This window comes from Arvicanthis niloticus, chromosome 5 (genome assembly GCF_011762505.2).
Source record: "Arvicanthis niloticus isolate mArvNil1 chromosome 5, mArvNil1.pat.X, whole genome shotgun sequence".
Taxonomy (NCBI): domain Eukaryota; kingdom Metazoa; phylum Chordata; class Mammalia; order Rodentia; family Muridae; genus Arvicanthis; species Arvicanthis niloticus.
The window spans coordinates 32,335,826-32,349,567 of NC_047662.1; the positions used below are offsets into that span (position 1 = coordinate 32,335,826).

At 44.8% G+C, this 13,742-nt stretch overlaps 1 protein-coding gene across 2 annotated transcripts in view; it reads left to right on the plus strand.

Moving 5' to 3' along the window:
• Positions 1-607: 607 nt before the first annotated feature.
• Positions 608-13,742, plus strand: part of Smap2 (small ArfGAP2) — a 46,994-nt gene continuing 33,859 nt past the window's right edge. The window contains exons 1-2 of one of the 2 annotated variants that reach the window (XM_034503033.2): positions 989-1,103; positions 11,533-11,630. In XM_034503033.2, coding sequence (XP_034358924.1) covers positions 11,537-11,630 — 94 coding nt within the window. In that variant the 5' untranslated portion in view covers positions 989-1,103; positions 11,533-11,536. Of the gene's footprint in view, positions 1,104-11,532; positions 11,631-13,742 lie in introns of both variants that reach the window. The other variant, XM_034503032.2, reaches the window with a different exon arrangement.

A 13,742-nucleotide genomic window follows, 5' to 3' on the forward strand; every position in this document is an offset into this window, starting at 1 on the left:
CCACCTACGGCTAGTAAGGAAGAACCTGTTCAAAAATATTTTTTTTCAAAAGGAAAGAAAATTTCTACCTCGACACTTGTCAGAACAATGCTCAAAAAGAACGGTAGTAACAGCGAAGGCTAATGTATATCAGCGCAGGCATTCCACGTTAGAAATGATCATGAGGGAGGGTGTAATGTCTCTTTAACTCCGGTCAGAGGGTGAGTCCTTTTGTCTCTTGAAGGAAAGACTAACCTGAAGGAGTCTGGGATATCCACAACCCTTGTATTATATAAAGATAATAAATACACATCTCATAAAGGTTCCTGTGAAGAGCATATTGTGATAATTGATAGAAAGTGCTTAGCGCAGTACCTGGCACACAGTATGAGCTCAGTAAATGTTGGTCGTTCCCTTCACTTTATTCTCTTCACTCTCCTCCCTTTCCACCGGCTTCATTCATTCTTTTCCAAGGACATGCAAGGGGCGTGTCCTCCATCCTGCCGCTTCCACCCAAGCCCCGCCCCTCGGCTCTTCCCGGATTGGTTCCTAGGAGGCGGAGCCAAGGGAAGAGCCCAGTGCGGAGCGGTGGGCGGGGCGCATGCGCGGGTTGGGCTGGGTGGAGGAGGAGAGGAAGAGCTGCCGGAAGTAGGCGGTGGAGGTGGCGGCAGAGCTGGTCGCAGCTGCCAGGGAAACCCAGGCGGGAAGCGCGGCGGGCAGACCCTCAGCACCGGGGGTCAAGTGTGCGTCCCGCACGCCTGAAGCCGAGAACTCGCTCCGCCTAAGCCGATTCTGGGGTCCCGCAGCCTCCGCGGGCCCCTGCCTTGCCCGAAGCCCACCAGGGGGCGCCGCACTGAGGGGCTGCGGGGCGGGGGGCGGACGGTCCTGACCCCGGGGCTGCTCGGGGCCGGGCGAGAGGACAGCTTGGGCGGGGACCCCGAGGCCTCAGCCCCGGACCGAGGCAGGGGTTCTTGGGGGCGCAGGGGGCGCGTCGCCCTCTGCCCCCGCCGGCACCCTGGCCATGACAGGCAAGTCGGTGAAGGACGTGGATCGGTACCAGGCAGTCCTGGCCAACCTGCTGCTGGAGGAAGATAACAAGTTCTGTGCTGATTGCCAGTCCAAAGGTAACGCGTCCGGGGCGCCGGTGGGGGGCCAGCTGCGGGGCGGCGGCCTGGCAGTGGCCTGAGTGGGGAGGGGGTCCTGGAGCCCAGGGCGAGTCCTCTTCGTAGGACAACGCGAGCCACCCTCGCTCATGAGCCTGCTGGGTTTCCTCGGGCTTGGGGTTTGGTATGTGTGAGTGAGTGAGTGTGTGTGTGTGTGTGTGTGTGTGTGTGTGTGTGTGTGTGTGTGTGTTAGCGTTAGCGTCAGCGTCAGCAAGGTGGGGATGATATAGTGGGGGTGGGGCTGCCCGGTGTGTTCAGGTGAGAATGCCAGTGTTGCAGACTCTGAATGGCTTCTGGGCTCGCTGTCATCCAGAGCTGGCAGCCTTTCACTTGGCAAAGCTGTGGGTGAGCTGCAGTGGGGTGGGGGTGGGGGTGAGGGTGGGGGTGGCGAGGAGGAAGGTGAGATGACGAAGAGGAAAAACTGTCGAAATGATATTTAAAGGTGGCATTCCTTGCTGTGTGCTATTTCGTTAGCAACCCCTGTCATTTTACCACCTTGTTAAGCTCTGACAGAGAGCTTAGGTGGCTTTCTTCAGCCAGGTCGTGTGCACTGAGACGCTGTCTTATGCAGTGACACAGTGCGGATTTCTAGATAGTCTAGCCTGGGCTGTGGAGGCCTCATGCGTGAGTGGTGGCCGAAACTAGCAGACCTGGGCTGTAGTGCAGGACCCATTGAAGCAGGGAGAAAAAGAAGCAAGGAATTCCCCCAGTTCGTTATTTCCCTGATGCTTACACTTCTAGAGGTGAAGTAGGAAGGGTCATTATACATTGGCCACAACCACTTAGTCTTTTCTTTGCCTGTAACGGTTCATACTGTGATACAATTAAAGGTCAATATGGTAGAAAATTTTACTAGTCAGATATTTGTACCTGACTTTGTAGATATGAGCAGCTATAATTGGGAGGGGGGCATTCACTTTATTTAGTTCACTCCCCACATTTGCCATGTAGCGTATGGGTATAAAGTAGTGTAAAGCATTCGGATGTGTGTGTTAATGTTGAGAAAGCAATATATACTTAACCACGCTTCCTGTGATTATGGTGTATTTTAGAGTAAGGTTACGTAAGGAGGGCACAAGAATGATGATGCATTGATTTAGACGCCTAGTACTAAATTTTAGTGACCTCTATCAGTAGGCAAATGCAGTGACCTCTTAGGAAAGCAGGTCCCCTGACTTCTCTCCTGAATGTTCGTGTTAATGGGAGTTAGGTTTATGTTGAGGAGTCTACAGTTCTTGTAGACTGAGTCTCGTTAGATCTATTGGAAGGTTTGGTTTAAAATGTAGCAGCATCTTTGTTTTGCTCAAATTCTCAGTTGGCAATTCCTGAGTCGCCGTGACGCAGCCACTGAGTGAACATCGCCACGTTTGGAGACTCAGACGCCATTTCTGAGGATCTTTAGGATCACCCTGTCCCCTGTACTCATGTCCTTACACTTACTCTAATAAAATATACCACGTGAAAGAGAGAGGGTAACTTACCAGGGCTTCCTCCAAATTCCCCAGTGCCATTTATTAACAACCTTACTGGGTATAATAAGACATAGAACTTAGTTAATTACTGATGAGAACTAGTAACTGGGGCTTGTGATAGGGCTCAGTGGATAGAGGGGCTTGCCACTAAAACTGATAACCTTAGTTGGATCCCCAGGACTCACACGGTAAGAGGAGAGAACCAGCTCTCACAAATTGTCCCCTGCCCTCCATGGATGCTGCAGTACATGCATGTACAATCTCCGCAGATAAATAAGATGTAAAAAACAAACAACAACAACAAAGCCTAGTAGCTGTCTGCCACTGGTGCTAAAACCTTGGATCTTGAATGTTCTGAAGTTAGAAATTCTTTTCAATACATTTGCCATTATTAAAAGAGAGATGCCCACGTGTCCATTATCTTTCAGTTCTGTTAAACAGGTTTTTGCTGAGGCCTGTTTATCTAGCTGCAGAATGCCCAGCCCAGTCTGCCAGTTAACCCCTCCTTCATTTTGTTCCTCTTTTCCACTTTCAGGTTTTGTAATGAACATGTAGGCAGTTCTCAGAGGGTGGGAAAGAGAGACATTTGCATCTGTAGACCGTAACCTGCTCAGCCCGGATAAAAAGGACCAGCAGTTAGCAGAAGAATTAAAAGACTGCTCACTAAAATAAGATTTGGGGTTGAGTTTACTTTTTCTGTTTTCCTTTGTCATTTTCAGAAAATTGAGAGCTTACCAGACAAGGTCTGGAGAGTGTTCATCTGTAAGTATTTAGTGTGTAGATGGAGCCTGGACTGCAGACCTACAAGTGGGCACTTTTGTAATGTTCCAAAGTAGCTGTTTGGCAATGACTCCTCTTTTTAAAATTTAATATTATGTTTTAATTTATTTGTGTGTGTGTGTGTGTGTGTGTGTGTGTGTGACAGAGAACAACTTCGACCATGTGGGGAGTGAACTCAAGTGGTCAGGCTTGCTGGCAAGCACCTTTCCTTACCCCCGAGCCATCTTGTCACCCTGATATTTCTACTTATTTATTTTCAGGAAAAAAATATGTTTTATAAACATTTTATTTTTATTTTAAATCATATGTGTATGTGAGTGCAGTGTCCGTGGAGGCCAGGAGAGGGTGTGTGTTGGGTCCCTTGGAACTGGAGTTACAGGTGGTTGAGTTCATGTGAGGTAGGTGCTGGGAACTGAACTCAGGGCTTGTAAAGAACACTATCAACTCTGAACCACAGAATAACTTTTTTAGTCCCCTGACTCTTTTTAACATCATGTTTAAGAGTGATATCTGCTAGTTGATCCTTAAAAATAATGTCATTTAAACATTGGAATAGAGACTAAGCAGGCACCCTTCTCTCTTTATTCAGTAGAAGGCCTGTTGAACCAGGTTCCCGAATGTCCTGGACTGCTTTGACAATGCTTTGTTTAAAAAAAAAAAAAAATACAGATGCTTAGTGGTTGTGGTGCACGCCTTTAGTCCCAACACTTGAGAGGGGAAGGCAAGGGGATCTCTGTGAGTTGGAGGCCAGCCTGATGTACAAAGCGAGTTCCAGGACAGCCAGGGCTGTTACACAGTAAAATCCTGTGTCAAGAAACAAAAACAAACAAAACGGTCACAATTCAAACCATCTGAGGTGGCTACATCTGTAATCCCAACACTCAGGAGTTAGACGCAGAAAGGAAGGTAAGAAGTTCAATTAGCCTTAAGGAGTTTGAGGACAGTCTGGGCTATGAGACCCTGCCTCAAAAAGCTCTGTTTCCCAAATGCTATGACTTATTATTCTTAGCGTAAAACACAGTTCCCTTGTCATGACAGCTCCCAAGTTAATACCTACATGGACTGACTTCAGTCATGATAAAGGTAGAGGATGTACCAGCATTGATACATGATAGAGGACAAAACTAGTCACCAGCTTTGTGTCTGGTAACTGACTGCTTGAGAACTGTCTCCATCATACTTCCGTTACATCTGTTGAACTTGAGGTCACAGTGGCTCAAGGCTGGGCCTTCAGCTCTGCAGCTCCACATGTTTATGAATGTGTTGGATGAACCATTCAGAGACTGTTGTTGGAGGGCACACCTTTCTGATGCGCTGCATACTCCTGAGCGCCATTGAGACATTACCAGTGTCAAGGTTGGTGAGAAATAGAGAGCTGTTTAATGAGCAGAGAGCGGGCATGAGAGACGCATGACAGCTTCATGGAACATATGTGTGAGGCTGAAGCGCCTCGTGCAATTCTGCTGTCTTGAGAGCTTTGTTAGTTTCCCGGTCCCTCTCCGTTACATCTTGTCTGGAAAGTGATTCCCCTCTGATTACCTAACCACTGCCTCTGTTTCATCTTCTCTATATGTTCTCATTTAAGTAGATTTCATGTGGTTTGAAATTCAAAACAAAGCCGGACAGTGGTGGTGCACGCCTTTAATCCCAGCACTTGGGAGGCAGAGGCAGGCGGATTTCTGAGTTCGAGGCCAGCCTGGTCTACAGAGTGAGTTCCAGGACAGCCAGGGCTACACAGAGAAACCCTGGCTCGAAAAACCAAAAAAAAAAAAAAAAAAAAAATCAAAACAATTGAAAAGACAACAGAATGAAGTCATTGTCCTAAGGTGATCCGAAGCCACCTGTGTTCTCTTCCTGGGTATAAATAACACTCTTGGCCATTTCTCACCTGCCCTTGAATTGTGTTTGAAACAGGCTGCCCTTGACCTGTAGCTGATTAAATGAACTCTTGATCTTCCTCCTTGAGTTCCTACTGCTCTGCCACCCCAAAGCTTGCACTGCAGGCGCACACCCTTGAATCCGATTTCTAACCTGTGTATTTAAGACAGGTTTATATTGTTTTGGCTGGGCTGGGATTTACTATGTAGACCAGACTAGATGCAAACTACTTGCTGTGATCCTCCTGTCTCTTCCTCCCAAGTGCTTTGCCTTAACTGACTTTCATTTTGAATATATGTGTGTGAGGATGTACATGTCTCACATATGTACATATGCACATGCACTTTGTGTAGAAGCCTGGTGTTGACATTGGGTGTCTTCACAGTCAATCTCCAGTTTTTATTGAGACAAATCTGTCATGGATTCTGGCTAACTTAGCCCCCTTGCCCTGATGATCCCCCGTGTCTGCCTCCTGTGCACTGGGATCTTAGCAGACTGCGATGCCTACCTGGCCTTTAGGTGAGTTATGGGGATCTGAGCAGGGTGAGTGCTTTACTTACTGAGCCTTCTTCTCAGCCTCTCTCACTTGATTTTTGAGAGGTGATATATGCAAGGACCAACATCATCATTTTCTTTATTTTGTATACATGTGTATGTGGATATTAAACAATGACGTTAAATGTATATGTTTTCAGCACTTTTGTGCAAATAGCACATTACCCAATGCTTTTGGTCCCTTGGAATTTCCCGTCAACAGCATATTATGGAGACCATAAAGATTGTCCGAGTACACTAAAGAGCTTCTACAGTATTTCAAGGCTCTACACAGGCTGCTTTTCTATTAAGTTGGGGGATAGTCTTGAGTGATTTAGAAGACAGCTTCTTTTATGGAAGTTATCTTTGAAAAGTATGCACAAGGGCTGGAAAGATGGCTCAGTGTTAAGAGTACTTTTATAGAGGTCCCAAATTTGGTTCCCAGTACCTCATGGGGGCTCACAACCGTTTGTAACTTCAGTTCCAGGGATCCAATATCCTCCTCTGGCTTCCACGGGCACCAGACATATGCATATTGTGCATAGACCCCTGGGCAGGTAAAACATTCTTACACATAAAATAAGAATGAAGGATCCTTCTTGGGTTTTTTTGTTTGTTTGTTTGTTTTTTGTTTTTTGTTTTTTTTCCTGAGATAGTGTTTCTCTGTGTAGCCCTGGCTGTCCTGAAACTCCTCTGTAAACCAGGCTGGCCTCGAACTCAAAGAGATCCACTTGCCTTTGCCTCCCAAAGTGCTGGGATGAAAGGTGTTCACCACCAGTGTCTGGCTAGTTTTACCATTCTTGATTTTATTTATTTTATCTTGATTTTATTTGTTGCATTTTTATTTATTTATTTATTTTATTTTATTTTTTTTTTTTTTACTTTATATCCTTAAAGTGCTGTGGTTACCAGAAGCCATGCCTAGACTGACTCACAGTATTCCCCTGGTCCTTCAGCCAAACCATTTCCTGTATATGGGAGGCTGGCATTGTTGCAGATGTGCTTTACAGGGCCCTTGAGGATAGTCTGGATGTGTTTTGCTTCTTCAAACATGTATGAAAGGTTAGACCAGGGAGTTTCCTTGTGTGAAGTTTTTCTAATAGCTCTAAATTTTAACCTTTTAAAATGTAATACATTTTAATTGTGTGTATGTGTGTGTAAATATTCAGTGTGTGTGTGTGTGTGTGTGTGTGTGTGTGTGTGTGTGTGCGCGCGCGCGCGCGTGCATATTCAGTAATGTATTAGATGATCAGGAGTTCAGGATCATCCTGAGCCAGCCTAGACTACATGAAGCCCTGTCTTAAGAGACCAAAATAAACAAGAAAATACCCCAATCAAACAAAAGTTTTAATCACTCTGTGCCAGACAGTGTGCAAGGGACAGATGATGGGATTCAAAGATGAGGTCTTTGTTCTCAAATGTTTTATATTCTAAAGGGGAAGTAGATGTATAAATCAGATAACCATGGCATTATGTCCAGGAACAGCAAAAAGCTGAAGAAGGCAAAAATAGCTTTCTCAGGAAGTCACAGCTTTAAAGAGTCAACTAAACTGGGTCTGAAAGGGTACACAGGGTGTTGCCAGGTGAACTTAGGGAACTGCACTGTAGGAAGGGGAGGCAGATATGTACAGAGCCCCTGCCGTGTGTGCATTTTTGTGCGTGTGTGCGTGCGTGCGTGCGTGCGTGTGTGTGTTATTTAGGGTGGTTTGACTATTTATTTAGGGTATTTTGACTACATATTGTGTAGTGTGAGGGGTAGAATTTGGTAGCTAGTCAGGGGCCAATAAAATTCCACCTCTCCAGCTGAGTTTTTCTGGCTTTGAGATTATGACTATGCATTATGCCTTAGACCCTTTGTACACGTCTAGCACTGTTGGGTCCTTCTGCTTCTCTAGTGGGATTTTAAGTCTCACAGGCATGAAATGCTTGGTTGTTGCCAAGTAGTAAAGGCTGAGCATTGAGCCTGCATCATTCGTATGGCAGTGTACATTCATGGATACACGAATTTCTCTTAGAAGAGTCTAATGAAATGCCAGCAGCTGAGTGCTGTCACTCCACAGCCAGTGCTGTCACTCCACAGCCAGTGCTGTCACTCCACAGCCAGTGCTGTCACTCCACAGCCAGTGCTGCTGTTGATGAAGCTGGACATGCTCTTACTCAAGCAGGCCACGTGTCTTCTGATTGTGTAAGGTGCTTCTTTGGTAGCAAATCTCATTTCCAGATAAATTAGAAAACTACCCCCTTTCTGCCTTTGTCATCTGATGTCATTATGGGATGTAGGTGGCAGCTTTCTTGGGTACAGTTGTCTATATAACTGTTCATCACATGAGTCATTGTCTGTTTCTATTCTTCTGCCTTCGAATTCCAACCTGAAAATAATCTGCATTGTGGTTGTGACACAGTGTTCATTGCGTACATTGCATCCGTGTTTGCGGACTCTGAGTTGGTGCTGTGGAGAAAGGGTTAGTGACTTAGTAAGCAGTTAGACTCTTTCTTCAGTTATATACCTATTAAAAAGATGTGCAGCAAGAGTCTGTCATGTTCACATGCTGGACATTCGAAGCACTGGGGTCTCCTGTTTGAACAAGTAGCCAGTTTAAGTAGACAAAGTAGCAGAACTTAGGGGAAGCTCTATATTGCTCCTGGAGGGAGGCAGCTCAGGACACCACACTGAAAAGGAAGGAGGGACGCCTCTGTAGAGTAGGACATTTTCAAACTCATTCATTTACCGCATCCCTCTACTTTTAAGACAGTGATCCTGCATTGGCCAACTTTTTTTTTTTTTTTTTTTTTTTGTGGTGCTGGTGGTTTGGCTTCTCACATGCCAGGCAAATACTCTTTCACTAAGCTATAATCCCAACCGCCCATCTTGTAGATAGGGTTTTTCTATGTAGTCCTGGCTTGCTTGGAATTTACTATATAAGATGAAGCCTCAAACTTGTGAAGATTCTTCTGCTCTGTTTCCTGAGTGCTGGGATACAAGAGTGTGTCATTATACCCAACCCCCTTTTAAACTATTTGAGACAGAGCCTCTCTAAGTTGTCCAGGTTGGTTTGAACTTTTGAACTTCCTGTCTCAGTCTCTTAAATTACTGGGCTTACAGCCCTGCGCCCCTAGACCCACACCCAGCTTGGATCATTTCTTTTTCTTTTCCTTCCTTCCTTCCTTCCTTCCTTCCTTCCTTCCTTCCTTCTTTTTTCTTTTCTTTCTCTTTCTTTTTTCTTTTTCTTCCTTTCTTTCTTTCTTTCTTTCTTTCTTTCTTTCTTTCTTTCTTTCTTTCTTTCTTTCTTTCTTTCTTTCTGACAGGATCTGGTGTTTCCTAGGGTGTCCTTAAATTCAATATGTAGCTGAGGGTGACCTTTAACTTCTGATCTTCTTATCTGCACTTCCCCAGTGCTAGGATTATAGGCTGGCAGCTCCCACACCTGGATCATGATGCCAGAGTCAACTGAAAGCTACATTCATGTTAGGTAGGAAGTTAGTGACTGCACTGTATCCTCATCCACAGTTACCTTCTTAAATTGTGATTTGTCATACTTAGAGTGTCCACTAGGATGTAAGCTGACAAGGAGAAGGACTTGGGACTATGTTCACTTATCTTCCAAGCAGTGGTAGGGTTTGGTAAGGTCAGACTAAGTATATCATTAAATGAATGAATGTGTGAATTTTTTCATCTGTACATATTTTTTCCTTACTAGAAGAAAAATTTTACAGGACATTTGGATAAAAGAAAATTATTTTCTAAAAAATAGTTTTAAAAATATGTTTGATGTACCTATTAGAGGGTCTTCTCAGTCAAGGACCAGTTAGGGAAACAAACCTGTAGTCAGGGAATTGGGTTCAGCTAAGTGGCTGCTGAGATCCCAGGCATTCATGGTACCCAGGAGCTACTGTGTGGCTAAGGCAACTAGAAAGCGTCAGAAGCCATGTGGTATGAGCTTGAGCGTGGAAAAAGGAATTGTTGGTGGCAGCTGGAACCCAGGCCAACTATGCGAACTCTAACTTCTTTTCCTCTTTTTCCTTTTATCCTTACTAGGATCTCTCATTGAGGGAAATTATGCAGAAACCCTTTGACAGGGGAGGCTGAGAAATGTAGTTGATTCCCTGTGACAGAGTAGAATAAGGGTGGGGTCTAAGCACTGACAGACACAAAGGCACTGGAAACCTCTTCAAGATGTGATCGTTCCCCTTAGTTATTAGGGATAAAGGTTACACAGGTAAATGTGGACAGCAGATAGGAACCCGCCATGTGTGCTTCTAAAGGATCCTAACTATTGCTGAAGGAAGCAATGAGACAGTAAGTCAGTCTGTAAGGTTGTGTGACTATTGCTTTCACCGGGACTGTGTGTTTGTTTATCATTTCATTACTCAGAAAGTAAGTTTCCACTTTTCCAGTTCTCAGAAGCTGGGGTCTAGGTATATTTATTGCCCCATCCTCACCTGGGTGACTAGTCAGTAATACCAAGATGAACAGAGTTTTGTGGCAATCTTAAAACATGGCACAGCTGAATCTGTCCTTGATAGGCATTTGCAATGGAGTTAATTTTTTCCTTATGCCACGTGCCTCTTTATCTAGGCTTGTTGGTGAGTGGTTGGAGGCTGGTGTCTGGTATTTCCCAAGAACTTTGGTTAGGTTAGTTAGTACTGGGTGAAAAAAGCTCTCTGTGAATTTGAGGCCAGCCTGGTCTACAGAGCAAGTTCCAGGACAGCCAGAGCTACACAAAGAAACCCTGTCCTGAAAAAAAAAAGTGATATCACTAAATCTGTTTTCTTCTGCATTAAACCTGAAAGGTATATAGTCTTGCCAGGCACGTCACTGCACCATATAAAGGCAAAGCTTGCCGAGTTGTGGCTGCTAATTCTCTTCCTGACTATAAGAGCGTTTGCGTAGGCGACCCCGGTTCAGCACTTCCTACAAGCGCTTTCTCTGTGAATCAGGTCACCTGCATTTGGGCTTTGATCATGGTAATGGCTTTGGTGGAACTAGGCCAGCAAAAGGTTTCAGTGCAGTGTATGTTTGTTTTGGGGCTGTTACTTTCCACAGATTAAGGGAATATCATTGTATAAGTTGTCACCAACAATGAAAATTACCCAAATTTCATTCCTTTTTAAACTTCTCTGAAAGATTAATTTCTGTTTGACAGGCATCCTTGTAGTTCACAGATACAGTTAAATGCCGTTTGGGTTCTACTTGTTTGCTTTTGAAACATGGTCTTGCCGTGTAACTCGGACCGTCCTGAACTCACTGAGCAGCCCAGGCTGGCCTTTAACTTGGGACAGTCCTCTTACCAAAGACACCTACGTGCTAGGATCACCTGAGTGATCCACCATGCCTGGCCTAGGTTTTATATTTTAAATAAATAAGTAAGTAAATAATTTTGAGGAGGCTGAGACAGAGCCTCGAATAGGTCAGGCTGGTCTCAGATTCCCTACATAGCTGAGGGTACCTTGACCTCCTGACTATGCTGTAACCACCTCTGAAGCACCAGTGCTACAGGCATGCATTGCTGCAGCTAGCTTTATACTTTTGGTATTTGAATTTTTTCCCCAGAACACCAGTTCTTTTCAGCCAGACTACTTGACTTTAAAGGGACATCTTAAAGGCACATCTATGCCTTTGTAAAGCTTCATGTTTTATAGTGATAATTATTTCTTACTGTTTGACTCTTCTCTTTCTCAAACCTCCTTCCCTACCCCACTCTTCTGGATCCTGTATTTCCCCACAGGCTTATGGATGCTGGTCCACTGATGGCTGAACGGCAGGTCCTTCCCCAGAGAAAAGCCCTAGAGATGAGCCAAATTCACGTGTGGCCAATCCAGCAATGTAAGGTTGCTGCGGGGATTGTATTCAGTTGTCAACTCTCCACCTTCCCCTGCCTGGAACCCCACTTCCCCAACCTGTGGCTTGTGGAGGAATAGGATTTTCTTTTGTTCCTTCTTTTCATTGACAGTGCACATAGGTGTTAGACAGTTTTTGCATTCCAGGTTAGTTTTAGATGCATAGAAAACACAGTTTTAAAACATACTAGGTTTTACAAGTACATGCAGAAAGATTTTGTTCATTTTTTTCTTTTATTTTCTCTTCTTTTCTCTCTCGTTCTTTCTGTCTTTTTTACATCCACTCAGCTTTTACAGGAAATGTATTAGTCCTAAACTGAATCTTTTTTTGGCTTCCTGTCATTGTTTTTCTCTACATCAGCTGAATGAATGTGTATGGTCCCATTTTGTGGTGTACAGAGGATAGTAAAGGACTCAAGAGGGAGGAAACTGCTTTGCCTGAGGATAATTGTGTCCCAGCATAGTGACTGTAGCAAATAAAGTATCTTTCCCTTTCCTTTCTTCAGAGAGCTGTTTCTCTTAGTGTGCTTTCTGTTGCTGTGATAAACAGGATGACCAAAAGCAGGAAAAGGTTAATCTGGTTTACACTGTCGCACAGCCATCATTGAGAAGGGCAGGAACTCACGCAGGAGCAGAGGCAGGGTGTGAGGAAAGTTCACTCAACTTGCTTCCCAGCTCACATTCAGCTGCCTTTCTTATAGGGCCCTGGAGCACCTGCCCACTGTGGGCTGGGCCTTGGAGCATCAATCCACAGTCAAAAAAATACCTTAGTAGACATGCCCACAGATCAGTCTGCTGAGGCAGTTCCTCAGTTGAGGTTCCTAGCCACCACATGACTCTAATGTGTGTCAAGTTGACAGAACCCAACTAGCACTCTATCTTTTGCAGCAGTTGTTAGTGAAGTCTAGACTAAATCCTCAGCCTCTCCAAAGTATCTGTCTGTAGCTGTGGGTTCATGTGCTTCACCTTGTTCGCCCCAACTGCACACAACTTGATGTTGCTTTTAACTTCTTCCTCTTTTCTTACCTGACTGGAAGTCCCCGAATGTGTAGATTTAGAAATTAGTTCTCTTATATTTTTGGCTTTGACTTGAAAGAATTTACTTTAATATCACTTTGACAGTTGTCTCAGATCTTATGCTGTTTTTTGGTTTGGTTTGGTTTGGTTTGGTTTGGTTTGGTTTGGTTTTGGGTTTTTGTTTTGTTTTGTTTTTTGGTTTTTCGAGACAGGGTTTCTCTGTGTAGGCTTGGCTGTGCTGGAACTCACTGTGTAGACCAGGCTGGCCTCGAACTCAGAAATCCACCTACCTTTGCCTCCCAAGTGCTGGGATTAGAGGCATGCGCCACCACCACCTGGCTGTTTTGGTTTTTTGAGACAGGGTTTCTCTATGTAGCCTTGGCTGTTCTGGAATTCACTTTGTAGACCAGGCTAGCCTCAGACAAAGAGATCTGCCTGCCTTTGCCTCCTCAAAAAACTAGGATTAAAGGTGTGTGCCACCTCACCTGGCACTTCTTCAACTTTTGAAAAATCATTTCTTATAAGAACTTTCTATGTAGAGCATGAAGAGGCTGTAGAGTCTGAGTCTTCAACCTCCAGGTCGTTCTATTGCTGTTGGCGCTCTAGCTCATGTGCTGACTGGGAAGGCCTTTAGAGAAGAGCTAGCAAGGACCTTTGTCCTTGCCTGGGTACAAACAGCAGAGCTGTTGGAAATGAATTTTAGTGTTAGAGCAGACTTGATAAAGACAAAGAATTAAAAAGATCCAATCAGGCTCTCAAGCAGGGTTGAGAGTGTATTTACTCAGAATAGCTGTTTGGCACAGGGCTTGGCTTTGTCATTCTGGAAGTGGGCAAGGGGAATTTGGCAAGAGGAATTACTGCAGACAGGGGAAAGCTAAGAAAAGGTCTTCCTTGTAGTGGCGCTGCTGTGTGTTTCCAGCTTGTACAAGAAAGCAAGGGCCATCTTTAAATGAAGCTTTGGAACCAGGGGATGTGGTTTAGTTCCCCTGAGTATCATCCTTGAGTCCGAGCCTTGTCTGTGCAGAAGCAGCTCAGCACAAGGGACTCGAATTGAGGGCCTGTATTACGGCAGAGTAAAAAT